A 15,952-nucleotide genomic window follows, 5' to 3' on the forward strand; every position below is an offset into this window, starting at 1 on the left:
TGTTGAGTAGCGAAGGGAATTTTGTCACTTTGTTGCTATAAATCAGTTCAACAAAATCAGAGGTTATGAACAGCAACAGTTAACATCACCTTAACAGACAATGTCCTCCTATTAATATATTTTCCGGGGTTTTTTCTCAATTCATTGACAATGTTTATGTACCCTGAAGTCAAAATCAGGGTGAATGAAAATCACAGCCAACTGTCTGGGCGTCTAGCTGGAAATTCAACCTCTCCCAGTAGCCTTACTCTGCAGTCAACGTGAGTACTTGTGTCACAAACACTATTCCTCTAGTTCCCGTCTTCCTTTGGAAAAAAGCCGTTGGATACAGTTGAACACATCAAAGCAGGACAACAGCCAATCACAAGTCGGGATTTCAGTAACAGAGCAAAACTGAGCTAATCACAGGTTTTAGTGTCTATTACAGATCCCGTTCTATCCACCAATCAGGAATGTGGGGTAAAGGACGGTAAAAGAGATGGATGGAAAAAAAGGCTGGCGTGCAGCATCAAGCTATTTGGAACCATGAGGTTTTCCCGAGCACCAAAATTTGAAAGCCCCTTTGGAGACGGCATGCAAAGCCTCTCAAGGGTTGTGGGGGTAGCTCTCTGTAACTCCATCCCTCCTTCTCTCTCCTACATCTGAACTACCCATTACTAATCCTGACATAAAGGTGCTCAGTGCTGTGTGGCAGATTCGGGAACAGTGATGTAAGATAATATTTACACCGCTGCTAGACTCCCAGGAACTGCGAGAGCCAGAGCGTGTGTGCGTAACCCCCCCCCCCCCAAAAAAGGCCGTAACTGCTGAAAGACTGCGCATTAGGATCACGAGGCAGCTATAGAAAATAAAATAAAGGAGAAAAAATGTAAATCTGCACCTTCCAGCGATCAGCAGCTACACCCAAACTAACCTAAGAAACGTGACTGTTGTGATACCAGGAAGCTTTTTATTCTTGCTATTTCCTCAGAAACTCGATACTGAGCTGTGGCTGTCTGTAAATATGCATATAACCTTCCCTGGGCTGTCACTGCCTGAGTCCCTTTAACTAGTTTAGGCAATAACTCCATAAATATCACAGGTGAGCTACAAAAGCCTCACAAATATGAAGTGTGTTTGTACGGACGTGCCCTTGTAAGCGTGCGTGTGCGTGTGTTTTTTATTATTTTGTATACAGCAGCCATTTATCAGTACGGGGGTGATGAATGTGTTCTAGCGCCATGAGGAAAACAGGAACAGAGAGACCCTATGCAACTCTTTCGCTCAAAAGAATGAAGTGTACAATCCTCTCTGTGCCGAGGAGGACGGCGCTCCACTTCATCCTGCAGTTATCTTATCAAAGAAAGTGAAACATTACTAAAGAAAAAATAAATAAAAGAAGGTCTGTGTTCATTTAGAGCGCTCGCCAATGTGACAGCCACGGTGAAAACAGTATGGCTTTAGAGCGCCGTAGCCCATAGGTAAGAGCCAGACTGGCAGTGATCCTGGTGACGCTCGTCTCGTTACTTGTCTTCGTTTCTTAGTTTGATTCGTGGTGTCAAGCTGTCCCAGGAGAGACTGGCATCGCAGCGCTCGCTGGCTTTCTTTGCTCTCCCTCAGCTGTTTTGTCTCTCACCTTCTTCTTGCAGCCAGCTGCACTCCTCTCCTCCCTAGTTTCTATTTCCACTCTGTCTCTCACCGTGTTTTTCTGACTGGTCACCACTGACCCTGCGCTCCCCTCCCGTCCCCGCTCCCTCCCCGTGCTAGCCCTCATTCTCCGGTCGTTACCTCTCTTCATTTTTCTCTCGCTCTCTGTGTTTCTGTGTTCTCTGTTTCCTCCCTGGCAAAAGGAAGTTGAACCAGTCTGGTCCTAATGAACCCCTGCAGGCTCCCAAAACCCCCCACTCTGATTTCCTTAAGTAACTCTGGCAGGGTCTTAAAGGAGCCCTCGGTTGCTCCAAGATGCATTCAATAAAAACGTCAGATGAAAAGATTAGAAACTCCTTTTTACTCATTCTTTGATTCGGTTCAGCTTCAGCGACGCATCGCTGTAGCCAAAATATCACTTGGTCAAAAAGCATATCGGTCTTTAATTCTTTCACAGGACCCTTTATCCCCATCTGATTACTGAATTAAACGTACAGAGATGAAAGGGTTATAACAAAAACAAAGACGGGAAATGTAAAGCTTTTATTTTCAGCACCTTGAGTCGTGGGATTGAGATGGCTCATAAAAAAAAAAGAGAAAACCGTAACCTGCCATCGTTCATGAAGACCACTGTGAAATACAGGCTGTTGCCGGGGAGCCTCGTGAGACTTTTTTTTTAAACCATCCATTTGGTTTGAATTTTCGGTGAACAGCAAGTCCCTCTACTGATCTTTATTTTGAGCACTAAAGTACAAACAAAACAGGGAGAAATGCAACCGGTAAATTTTACATGGCTTATTTAATTTGATAATGCCTGGTGATTTCCAAGTGGAAAATTCCATTCAGCCACTGGTTTGAACATGGATCTGTTGATGTTTGATCTGTTGAAGCATCTCATTCAAGTAAATTTAATTCACTTTTATTGATATAGCATCAAATCATAACAGAAGTCATCTCAGGGCACTTGATACATAATGAAGTTACGGCATTATAACATTATAATTGAGATCTAAGTGTGTTGCCCAAGGATAGCCAGTAAGCAAATATGAGCCAAACAGCACAATAAATGCCTAACAATGAGATCACTATAAACCGGGTCATAGGTCGTTCTGCACAACTACAGAGAATAAAGTCTCCACTCGTATTATGATGAGACGCTAACTGATGCTCTGTCTGTTGTTATCACTTCAATTATGAATAAAACCATTAACCTGGCGATGACGATGCGTCTCGCTCGCTGCTAAAAATGCAGCGGACGTTAAACAGTTTGTACCTGTGGCTTCTGCAGCTTCGCCGCACAGACCCTAATAATATAGCAACGGCACCGGATCAACAACAATCAGCTGCTTTATTTCCACAACAAATTGCCACCCCACATCGACATTTATTCTGCGTCTGGAATGCTCTCTAAAACAAGTACAAGGGCTGCTCGTGATTAATCGGTTCAGAAAAACTACCCCCTCTTATTATTCCTGGCAGAGTGTAAACAACCACTGCTTTGACAAGCCTCCCATTTTGCCCCGCACGCTCAAGGGTATCGGCACAGTTCAACCGCTGTCAGAATGGAGTGTTTGTTGCTGCACAATGGTGGAATGAGAGAGGGAGGCAGAAAGGGAGAGGGGGAAACCGAGCATGAGTAGTAGAGCGACAGCAAGACAGACAGCCAGCCACCCTGTTAAGTCGCTCTCTTGTTTCAGCCGTCTTATCAATCACCGTTTTGTTCTTTTTGTGGCATTTTACGTGGTCCACTCGGATGCAGGGACACTCTAGCGGAGTCTGGTAAAGGTCCTGGAAGTGAGTGGGACACTATTTAGCTTTGCTGACCTCCCTTGCTTTTTGAAGACATGGAAAAGATGCAAGGGATACAATCCAAGGTAGTTAAATGCGGTTTAAGTGGATCTAGTAAGTCACCTATACAAGAGTCTTCAAACAAAAACAAATCATCAGTCACAATCTGAAGTCCAGAGCTGACTGTCACAAACATGAAGGGAAAACATGTCTTCCCTTCAAAGATGCCACAGAGCCAGCTGTAGCTGCTGCAGTTCCCTATGTCACTCATAAACGTGCATCTTCCTTCTCAGTCACACGTGCGCACACAAACACACTGACACTGCCGTACACGCCTGATGATAAATGACTAAGAGTTGGTGTATGTTTTCAACTGCCCCACATACAAAGCCCGTGCGCGCCTAATTTGATACTTATTCCATGAAATAGTCATGTTGGGGGAAAATGGATGTGGATAGAGACAGACAGTCCCATACATCATTCTAATTATTCTTTAATAAACCTCTTTTAAGCCGGGGAGTGGCTCGCAGGTCACTACTGCCACCTAGGGTTTACAAGTGGAAGGACAACCCCTCAGAGCGTAAGGACGATATCCATGTACATTTAAACAAGAATGAATCCCACTAAGTGCCAAAGATTAATCAAAGACAAAAGGAGAATGAAAGGTGGAAGAGGGCAAAAGAGACTCGGAAAGATAATTGAGAATATCAGACTGTATGTATTCTCCTCTATCATTTACCCTAGAAAATTCAATCATGAAGGGATGAAAATTATTTGGAGAGCACAGGTAGCAAGTAAATTCCTCTTTAATCACTCTGAATACACAATAATGTTCGAGTCGGCTGTAGCAGGTGTTAGGAAACACTTCTGAAATTTCCTCAGGAAATATGTGAAAGGCAGGCTAACCTCTAAATCCATCCTCTAAGAGTAGCCGGAAAACATCTCTACTCTTTACACTTTTATGAAAGGCTATAAGAACATTACATTTTTACCTCATTCTCCACAGATTAAATAGAATTTCTACTGGAAATCTGAACAAGTGTGAGCCACTGTTTATTCCACCCAAGGCATTAGCAGTATTTCCTCAGATCCAACTCAATTGGTGTCTGTATGTGGTTGGAAAATAGGAAAGTGTGAAAACTATCGATGTGTTTGTCTCTGTGCATCTGTTTACAGTTGCCAATGCAGATTACTTCCCACAAACACGCCAAAGAAAAAGGAAGTCTGGATTACGTTGGCTCTGATGGGCTGGAAGGACAAACCAAAACTCATCTTGAAACAATCCGAGACACAAAGCACACAAAGAGGGGAAAGTTGCAGGAAGGGGTGAGGGGAAGGGTGAAAAATCGCCACCCATGGGGAAGCAGCCCAGCTGCAGACTGTTGGTCTGTTTTTGTAATGGCCAGTCACACATACAAACACACAAACAGCCCGTGACGAGCAAGCCCGTGCCACAGTTTGCCTAACCACGCCCGCCTCATTAGCTGCCAATCATTTTGCACGGCGGTCCTAAAAAGGGGGACAGGACACGAAGAAAGAGCACATGAGATGGATGAGGGGATGGTAGTGAAATTGTTGCCGTCAACAATCAAGCTGCCTTTGTGCAACGCTATCTTAACATGACACATAAAACGCAGTGAAAGTCGCCCAGCTTCTTCCTTCTCTCTTCCTGAATAGGCCCGTGTGTGTTTCAGAAGAGTAAAACCTGCCAACCTCACTGAATAAAAGCAAGACTATGGGCTGGAGTCGGTAAGCAGATGAGGGTAGCGTACCACACACTACAGAGGGCTATTCCCAGAGGGGCAAAGACCATTCATCCAGACACACACGCACAGACACACACGCGGACAGGGAGTAGAAGATTTACACAAAATCGCAGACACATCCTCGGCTGTATCTCTCATGATGTGTTTAACGTCCAGCCGAACACAGTACAGTACCAAACACTGCAAACATTCACACAGTGCAAATCAAATTTAGACACGCTAACTTACATTCACTTCTGCACACACACACACAGACACAAGCACACCGTCACATGCTGACTGTAGCCCTAACAAGCAGGCCGACCAGCCTCTAAGCTGCCTGGAGCCCGGCACTAGAGAGACAGCTTCGCGGGGACCGGGGAGGTTTCTAATTATTCATGCTCACTACAAGCACTTGTTTCTTCTTATTTAGAGTTGACCAGCTGGAGCTTTTTTATGCTGCATGTGGGGAAACAGCTTAAAAAATGAAGTGAGCCAGAGCCTGTAATGAGGCTGGGCCTCAGTTCACTGGTCCTTGTGCTGGGGGTCCGCGGGTACCCATCAGGACCTCGTGAGAACGCTAAATTGCGCTCTTTGTCAGATTCTGTTTCAGGGGTGGAAAATTTAAGGCAATAGTTTTGTGTGTGTGTGTGTATACGTCTTGTCCTCTCCCATTTTTATATTTTTCTCTGTAAATTTGAAACTATTTGTCATGCCAGCTTACAGGCCACGGGCCCTAAAGAGGCTGCAGGGTCGAGGGGTGCGGGGCCGTAATATTGTCCCGCTGCTGCATTTCCCCAACAAGTAAATGCACTCCTTACACCTGACGCTGGATTTTTTGAAGCTTGCTGGTTCCTTTGGCCTGTATAGTGCCATCTGATAACACCACTACATGCTAATAGAATTCATGAGCTTGTGCCACGAGGCAACTACTGAGCTAAACAGAACACGTGCAGCGATTTTTACTTTTCTCCTGGTTTGCTTCGTTTTTTTGTTTGTTTTTTTTCTGGGTTTTTTGCTTTTAAAAGAGAAAGAAAACACTCAATGAACCGCTAAGAGCAAAAGCCTTGACGATAGAAACTACAGTCTAGGCAGAGAGGCGTGTTTGAATGCGTGCTTGGATATGCAAGTGAGTGTGTGTGCGCGCACTTGAGTGTGCGCCTGCATGAAGCAAAGATCACGGCTCAATGAAACGCCTTTCCTATACGAAACACAGATGCTGTCTGGGCTGGTTTAATGAAAGTGAATATCTCAGGTTACGCCATTTGAGCAAGTGCGTGTATGTGTGTGTCTTTGTGCGTGTGTGTGTGCCTATGTAGTGCTGATGTTTTGAATGTCAATAGGAGGTAAAACCTGTGTTGAAAACTCTGCTGAATTAAGACAAGGATCGCACAAAAGCCTGTCTCTCTCCCTCGCTCTCGTTTTTAGCTTCCCGTCTCCCCTTTCTCGTTTTGCTTTGAGCACAATGCGCCTTCTTTGATGGCTGGCCGTGGTTTGAGACTCTCTACTCACCGGTGTGACAAGCTACTTAGCAGGTGTCTGCAGGTCTGTGGAGTGTCCCTCTTTATTCCTCTGTGTTTGTTATCAGTATATTTCCAATGATATCTCTGTGCTTGTGTCCACTTACAAAGAGATAGTGTACTGTATCACAGAGGGTTTTTCCTTTTTTTGCAGTTGCAACAAAGAGGCAAATGCATCCTCTAACACAGGAGTTTGGAGCCTTATTTTGAATATCACGCTGCCCCACTGAAAAAAACCCTCGTGTCTCCTTTCTGAAGGTATAATTGGAGGATGTGAAACACAGCCTTTTTCTTCTTCCCTCTCCATCCTCCTACACGCTCTCAAAAACAGCTGACAAAAACACAAACGCAAAGAACAGGGATAATATGATCTGACAGTTTCTTGTATATGATACCATCTAGCTTTCACGTATCCAACTGGCTTTTGAGTCTACGCAGGTTGAACATTCATTTCCTGGTTGTGAGTTTGCATGTCCGACAACCAACTCTGACATTTAAAAGAGCAAGAGAGGACAGTGTCGGAACAGCAGTCTGGGTGAAGCCCCAACGAAGCATGGCACGTGTAATTCACAGTGACACCAACAAGGAAACCTGAGTGGTGGGCGTCCACAAATCCAGAACAAACCCGTAAGACCTAGATTGTGGTTCAATTTAATTTCTACTGTTTCGTATCGACTCGAGGGCAGGAAGAAAACAGAAAGTTAAAACAAATGGTGAAATGGGCTGAAATAGATTCAGTTTACTACAAAATGTTGCAAAGCGATCTGCTGAAAAATTAAATTTAGACCTGAGGGCTTGCCATAGGGTACCGTTTGTGGAAACCAGCCTATGGGCCCGCCTGCTTGTTGCGTCCCTGCTGAATAGCAACGAACGTCGACGGGCTAAAAAGTGGTAATAAAGTTATTTTCAATCTTGACAGTGTACGCAGTGAGGATTTGAGAGGGGGTCTCTTTGCTAGCAACTATCCCCTGACTAATCAGTTGAATTTGGGAAATAAATTATTGTTGCTGTAAATGTTGCGTGAAAGAGAAGCAGGGTTGTGTGTGTGCGTGTGTACGTGGGATGTTAATTGATGAGACTTATAGAGAGCTGCTAGTAGCACAGGGGGGATCATTACTGCTGGAGTGGAACAACTGCATTCACGGCTGTTTGCTATGTCTCATACACACACACACACACACACACACACACGCACACACGCACACACGCACACACACACGCGCACACACACACACACACGCACACACACACACACACACACACACGCACACACGCACACACACACACGCACACACACACACACACGCACACACGCACACACACACACGCACACACACACACACACACACACACACACACACATGCGCACACACACACGCACACACACACACACACGAAATGCTCACAAATGCTGTCACGGTGCACCAGCAGTCAAAAGGAACACCATCCTCTTGCTCTCTCTTGTACATCCTTTTGTCTTATACTGCAACTGCTCAGCTACACAAGAAATGTCACGTAGGGTAATAATAGCACCCTAATTCCAAGATGATAGAAAATGCCAGCACCTGAAAATACCAACCAACTATCAAATGTCACTTTGTTTCTCCAAAATCTCAGAAAAAAACCTAAAAATGTTATTTTGGGTTGGCATGATGGGGGGAAGAAACCCCAAACAATTATCCCCAAGGCATTTCCCCATCCTCGAGTCAATTTGTGGGATGGGGGTGGAGGTGCAGCCACTTTGGGTTAAAGGATTTAGGTCACACTTTAACTCACTTGCTGACATCAGAGCAGTGAGATAGAAATCCTGGAGTGGAATCTGAATTTGACTCAATCTCCTGCATGCCTGACACTCGAGACTGACACTTGAAGAATTACTAGTCAACCTGCTATTCTGGCCTATATTTTAAAGCCTGCAGGGGGGTATGGGGTGGGGTGTCTTTATCGTGTCTTATAGGCTGCTGTATATTCATGCATTTCTGTATGCATCTATGGGTGTGCATGAATGCCCGCATGCGTGTAATCAAGCGTGCATGGCTGCGATTGTGTGAGTTCCTTTCATTTTACAAGAGTCTCTCCGTGTGTTCGGAGGCGCGTAAACACGTACTGCAGACCGTGCGGGTGTTTGTGTGTGGGGACCAGAGCGTGTGGGCACAAATCAGTGTGTGTTTATGCTTTCTGTCAGTGTGCGGTAACGTCTCCCTGTCTCCTGCTTATACCACATTACATCAGTCTGGAGCCGCTGTCACTTCAGTAGCAGCGCAGACAGGTGAGACTTTACAGAAACGTTAGAAATCACAGAAGACAGAATACAAGTGTACCTTCACTCTTTGTTGAAAGTGTTTTTAAAATAGCACACACAAATAGTAGCTTAGCATGACATACTAACAGTATACAGAAAAATAGTAATAGTAGTCTAGAAATTAAATATCTCAAATTATCTAGTGAAATTACGCCTCCAAAATATATTCTAGCTTTTGAGAGAAACACACTTCTCCAATTTAACCAGCTTTACACACACATGCATGCTGTACATATACTGTAGATAAACAGAATTATACCTCCAATAGCCAGGGTTTGAGTTTGCGGTCCAGAATAATGTCAAAGCCCAGGACCTCGAAGCAGACGCTGTCACTCCCCGGTGGCTGGCCAGGGCGACACATGCGGTAGGCGTGCAGCACGTGGGGCTCAGCTACTATTAATGTCTTCACCACCAGCTCCTGGCAAGACAGACACACAAAGCCAGAGAGAATCAGCCAGCTGCATTTACAAAGAGAACTCAATTGTACTTTTTTCTTTAGTAGGTTTCGTTTATCCTAAGAAGCCATAGGCTGTGGGCTTCATAGCTGCTGATTAAAAGGTCTCCTTAATCAGGAAATGGTGAAATTAAAACTCTTTGCTTTAATTTCATTTTAAAACTGCAGATAAGGGATTGTACCTTTGTATTTAGGACAAAACTGACAACGAAGCAATGGTGACGGACACACTAGAAATGCAACCCACAGACATGCTCCACAGAGGCGCGAATGAAATGTTTATTTAATCCTGAACTCGAATGCGTTATAAAGACAGTCTGTCGGTTTAAAAGCTAAAGCCTTTTGAATTGCTCTCACACAGAGACTTTCACAAAAGTTGGTGGTGGTCCATCTCCGTTGCTTGTGGTGCCCAACCTGTGCGCATGTTTGTGCTTGCACCTATCTGTGCTGGCTGCTACCAGCCTGCCTACTCCCAGCGTGCAACTGGGGTAAACATGCTCAGTCTGACACACACACACACAAACACGTTGCACATAGCTTACCCTCACCAGTCAAGCCCCACACAGTGCTGCTGGCCTGCAGTTTGCCCAGTCCAGACTGACTGCTGGGTGCAGGAGAGGTGTATGGTGGTCTGGCCCTGGCCTGATAAGGCTGCACCCCCCTCTCCCTTTTCTATCTGTCTGTCGCTCACACACCTCCAACCATATGACAATCCATCCACCCGTCTGACCCCACAGGCTGCCCAGCACAAACACCTGGTCCCACTACCACTGTTTATGCCCAGAGTCCCCAGCAGTGGCTGGTGTATGCACACGCGTGTGTGTCCTTTGTCCCTGCCCACATCACCTCCCTCCTTATCCTGAGCCCCCAGCACTGGCCACTGCCTCGCACCTTATGTGTGTGGATGCGTGCCTGTATCTTGCTAGCTTTGAGCTAGAATGGTTTAGCCTGCTTCTTTTTAAATCATTTTATTCATTTTTGTTTTTGTAATCTTTATATTTATCCAAATACCAAATTAATACACAAGTTATTTTTTTTCATGTTTCGATCTGTGGCTTCCTTTGTTAAATTTACGTAACAGTATCACTGGATTAAACGAGGCACATTAAAAATAAAAAACCAAAAGGAAATATTCTAAAATGCAATAAAGGAAAATAGTGAGTATATGGAGAATAAATACTGCATTACTCTGTCAGTGATGTATTATTCTGTCAAGGAAACTAATGCATAAAAACATGAGAATTTTTACATATGAACAAAACGTATCTTTAGATGTTGGAAAAAGTCTAAAATGCAGTTTCAGATTTTTTCGTTTTTATTTATTTATTTTCGCCTCAGTGTGTGTGTGTAAATATAAAAATATAAAATCCATAACTAGCTCATTTGTAGTCAGACGCTGTTTTCAAAATGACCCCTGTGGTGGACCACCAGGTGGCTCCACTCACACCCGGTGTGAGGGGAAGTGAGAGGGTTGGGCTTTTGGCGCCTTGAGTGTTGAGTTGTGTGAAGCCGAGATTAAAGTTGAAGTAAAATATTGAGATCTCTCGTGTTATCCTTTCATACCTCCACATTGGTGACCCCTGGGGCGAACATGCTAAGGTCCGAAGAGGAAGTCAGCTCCTGCCTGGAAGCATCGGCGGCTGCCGGACTGCCACCTCGGCCTACAGCTGCTTTTGCTGCTAGCTTGCGACTATAGAGCGCCTGGGCATTGTGCAGCGTTCGTTATCCCATTTCCCACATCCAGGATTTTTCCGCCCCAAAACTTGATTCTGTTCATCTGGAACGTAGCGTTTTCATCCAGGTGACTTCTGAAGAAGTACGTGAAAAGGAAAAGATCACCTCTGAATCGAGGAGGGGGGCTGAGGGTACATCGTTCACCGTGTTACAATGCTGTGAGTGCAGCCATTCTCCAACTCTCTGTGAATGGTACTCATGGCCATTGATCAGTGGGCTTTGATCAGTGGGCTTTGATCAGTGAGCTTTGATTAGTGGTTGTTGATCAGTGGTCACGATTTGCATATTAATGATCAAGAAACTGACCTCACAGCCCATTAATCATGCGACGTTTCCATCAGCCGCCCACGCTCGGTGGTTCCCGTTTCATGGTGTTGTTGCGTTTTTGAATCGGCGCATGCTCTATCACACCCGGGGGTCCGGGCCTCAGCTCCAAGTTTGTTTGGGCAGGCCTTCGCAAATCTGTGTAGGAATGGGCAGTGGCGTGCGTTTCATGCCAGCGCGCAAAGGTCCATAGACACACTAAGGCACCCCTTGCGCCATTCCTCATCCCTGGCAAACGTTTTGATCATGTGCATTTTGATCTGATGGGTCCCCTACCACAAGGTTACAAGCTACTGTACCACCTGGTGGCCAGAGGCGGTCCCCCTGTCATCCAGGACCGCGGCGGTGGTGGCCAGGGCATTTTTGTCAACTTGGGTTTCGCGTTTCCCCAGCTGACATTACCTCTGACAGAGGCCCCAGTTTGTTTCGGAGCTTTGGGCTGCCATGGCTGATGGCCTGGAGGTCGGGATCCACTGCACCACTGCGTACAACCCGCAAGCTAACAGGATGTGTGAGCGGTTCCACAGGTTGCTTAAGGCTGCGCTCCATGCTTCTCTAACAGGTGGCAACTGGGTTGACTCCCTACCATGGGTTTTGTGGGGGCTGCGGTTAAGGAGGATCTTGGTGCTTCCAAGGCTGAACTGGTTCTTGGTCAGCCCCTCTGTGTTCCCAGGGAATTCTTGCCCGAGAAACCCCCCAGCCGATCCCCCACTCCTTCAAGTGGACTTGGCTCACATTCCTAGTCCAGTGCACCATTGCCTGCCTGACACCTTTGACCCAAAGACTTTAGAAACTTCTAAGTTTGTTTTTGTCAGGCACGATGCCCAAAGGACACCACTGCATCTGCTGTATGACGGCCAGTTCAGGGTCCTCGAATCGAGTCAGAAGCATTTTGTTTGAGACTTCGGGGGTTGTAGGGAGACTGTATGTGTTGATAGACTTAAACCTGCACCTAGCGGGGCCTGGCGCCTGTTGCTCGGTCAGGCCTCCTCCGGGGTGCGGGGGGCACTCAGGCCTCCGGCCTCTGGGCCTGCGGCTCGGTTCACTCTGGCACAGCTGGCTGCCGGCAGAGCCGGCGGGCACGCCGGTGCAGCCCCCTCTAGCTTCTGCTCGGTGGCTACTGGGTGACGCCTCGTCTGGGGATCCTCAGCCCTACCCAGGAGGGTGGCACGGATGCCCCTCCGGTTGTCCTCCTTGGGCTCTCGCACTGTGGGGCCTCTGGATGTCTGGGGCCTGGATCTCCTCCATGCCTGCTTCATGCCCTGGGGGATGGGGCTATGGCTCTCTACATCCTCTTGCAGACCATTACATGTGGAAACCATTTGAATACAAGCGCGCTGATCCACACAGGTATGCACACGGGTGTTCACTGTTCGTAGACTTAAATTACACCTTTCTTGGCTGCTACTTCAAAGCACATTGTGCGCTGTCGGTCCTGCGTGCTGCACAACAACATTGAATATTTAGTATTTACTGCTGTTTACACTTAGCTAGATTAATGCGATGGTGTTGTGTTTAGTATGTTGCTTTGGTTTTTTTTGCTTGTTTTCTCTTCTTTTTCTCTCAACAGGTGATCCAGGAGATTTTTTTTCTCCCCCCCCTTTCTCACTGTCCCTCTCCCCTTCTGTTTTTCTTTTCCTTCCTCTTTCTCTCTCCCTTTCCTATCCCTCACTCATGTCTGTCCCGTCTGTAACATCTGAAAATAAAATATAATAAATAATAAAAACAAAGGTCGATCAAATGGACCAATACGGCAATGCCACGATGATCCATTTGGCAAAATAAATCCATTGGGTATCCTTGTTGGTCCTCAGACAACAATTCTGATGGCTAAAGAACCAAATGAGACAGGCAAAAAAAACAAAAAAAAAAACCCTGCACATGTTCTTGCAAACAAAATTCACATTTAAAAAAACAAAGCTACAGCTCTTCAGAAACCTAGGTCCCATACAGCACATCAATAATGCCTTCATACGAAAGAGATGTCAGTGTTTCACATAAAATAGAATATATATATATATATATATTAGGGGTGCAACGATACTCGTATCGATATTGAACCGTTCGATACAGTGCTTTCGGTTCTGTACGCATATGTATCGAACAATACAAAATTTTAAATTAATTTTTATCAACTTTCCTTCTGACGATGCTGTCTGTGTTGAGCGCTCAGTGGATCTGCGCTCGACAGTGCAGCCTAGGCGGAGTAGTCGAACGCAGATTCACTGAACGCAGGGCAAGCTAGCAAGACAGAAGTTAAGCTCTCCTTGCAACATGGACCTCCCGCACCCTCATTCAGATCTGACCTTTGGAACTATTTTGGTCTTCATGTGACGTATGACCCTGAAGGTAAGCGCGTCATGGACTAAAGTAAAACAGTATGTTGGATGTGCCACGCAATGTTCAATTACATGGGTGGGAGCTAGTGCGTTAGCGCATTTAGCTCGTTAACGTGTTGGCCGTCCAGCCCCACGCTCAGGGCGATCCGCGGTAGCTCGTTAACGGAGATTGGCCGTGTTGTGGCGTTAAGGTCATTTCAGATTAAGGCTGACAGCACTAGTGGGAACACAACGAATATGACTGCACATTTACTCCGACATCATCCTAGTGCAAAGACAAGTGGAAGCAGACAAAAACAACAAGCAGCATGCTACTAACTTTACCCGAGTCATTTAGACAGCTGTTAGCACATGATTCTCCTTATGGGGACCTGATATGTTTAATGTGCTGCTGAGAATATAGCCCAGAAGAAGCGTATAGTATAGCTTTTATTTTGGAAAGAGACATTTCTCTGTAATAAACTCTCTTTTCCAAAGATGATCAGATAGATTTATTATTTTATTACTTTGTTGTTTCAGCAACATTAAATTTAAAAACTGTACTTTTGAGTTAAAATATATATCTATAATTTTAATAAATGACAAATTAAAAAGGCATGAACATTTTTTTGTATCGAAAAAATATCGAACTGTGACACCAAAGTATGGAACCGAACCGTGAATTTTGTGTATCGTTGCACCCCTAGTATATATGTGTATATATATATATATATGTGTATGTGTATATACATATATATATGTGTATATACACATACATATATACATATATATGTATATATGTATATATGTATGTATATATGTACAATATTCTTAACCTGTACAGACAAATCTTTTGGCAAACACTCTCTGACTGCCTGACCATGAACACTGGCAGGAAGAGTCGGGGCAGCCTGCTAAGGTCTGCATGGTAACAAAATGTAAGAGGAGAGATGAAAAGAGAAGAAGAGGGGAGAGGGCGCAGAGAGCATAAATACAGAGTTGAAACAAAGCACAGTGTGTGAGTGCAAATGTACAGCACTAACACCAAAGTGGTGCAACTTCTGAAGAAAGCTCAGAGAAAAAGAGAAAGAAAAGAGAAAACAACACAGAGAGCAAGACGAGAGGTGGACGTTCTGGCTGAGTCAGGAGGTGACACGCAGTGTTACTAAAGGACAGAAAACAACCAAGAAAAACAAGAAAACTAAGTAAAATACAGGAAAGGAAATGTTAGTTCCTTCACCAAATGCAGCACATGGACACATCACACAATGTGGATATGAGACGGGAATAAAGAGGGGAGAAAAGAAAATGTTATCTAAACAACACATTTTCCCAGCAAGTAATGCGCATGCCACATGAACATGAAGAAACATTAAAATTAAAAAAAGAGGCAGTAAGGAGAAGAGAGAAAAGCTTTCCTTGAGTACAGAATAATAACCAAAGGGATTTCATTTTGGTTTTGAGTGGTGGTAGCATGAGAGCAGGCCGTAAAGCAGGGAACAAGTACTGAGGGACCACACAACTCAAATGATTATGGACAGCAGGACAAAGACTCAAGGTCAGGGATAAAAGAGAAAATAATACTGAATACTGAGCGCATGAAGAGAACCTAAAAAAAATGGGTCAAACAGAAAGGAGCAACTAAAAGAGTAGAAACAGAAAGATAAAAAGGCGCATGACCGGCATGGATGGATGTACAAATTTAAAAAAGAAGGAAAAAAAGAAAAATCAATGAGAAGGTGAAGGAATTTTACAAACAGACAATGATGAAAGAAAATGAACAAGGTTAAAGTGTTTGGATGAGCAGGGAGCAATGCCAAATCGGGAGAGCTCACCCTCCAGGAATGATGTTTCCACTGAGCTCTTCCTGGAGTTAAACAAGCTCACAGAATCACTGTCATAACAAATCATATCAAGCTGTAGCTCGTCCACTTGTGCATTGCGTGCAATGGGTGTTGTTAGCAGGAGCAGCATGTGTGTGTATACACACACATATATATGTGACAGCCTGCGTACAGATTACTTCTGAGGATGAAGTCATTCACTGTTTGCATTTGTGGAGTGTTTTGTTATCATACTCTACATCCTTGCTTTTGGAAGTGGACGTCAGGCGCAGCGCGTCTGAGTGTAACTGTATCTGT

General features: G+C 44.9%; 1 protein-coding gene across 4 annotated transcripts in view; it reads right to left on the reverse strand.

The window, feature by feature from the left end:
* The window catches only part of ttll7 (tubulin tyrosine ligase-like family, member 7), an 82,183-nt gene that overhangs the window by 42,348 nt on the left and 23,883 nt on the right, over positions 1-15,952 (reverse strand). For all 4 annotated transcript variants that reach the window (XM_085382098.1, XM_085382099.1, XM_085382100.1 and 1 more), the window contains exon 9: positions 9,241-9,399. In XM_085382098.1, coding sequence (XP_085238224.1) covers positions 9,241-9,399 — 159 coding nt within the window. The remainder of the gene's footprint in view (positions 1-9,240; positions 9,400-15,952) is intronic.

The sequence above is a fragment of the Rhamphochromis longiceps genome, linkage group LG15 (assembly GCF_057381845.1).
Source record: "Rhamphochromis longiceps isolate RC_006_pf linkage group LG15, R_longiceps_female_GT1.1, whole genome shotgun sequence".
NCBI classification, from domain to species: domain Eukaryota; kingdom Metazoa; phylum Chordata; class Actinopteri; order Cichliformes; family Cichlidae; genus Rhamphochromis; species Rhamphochromis longiceps.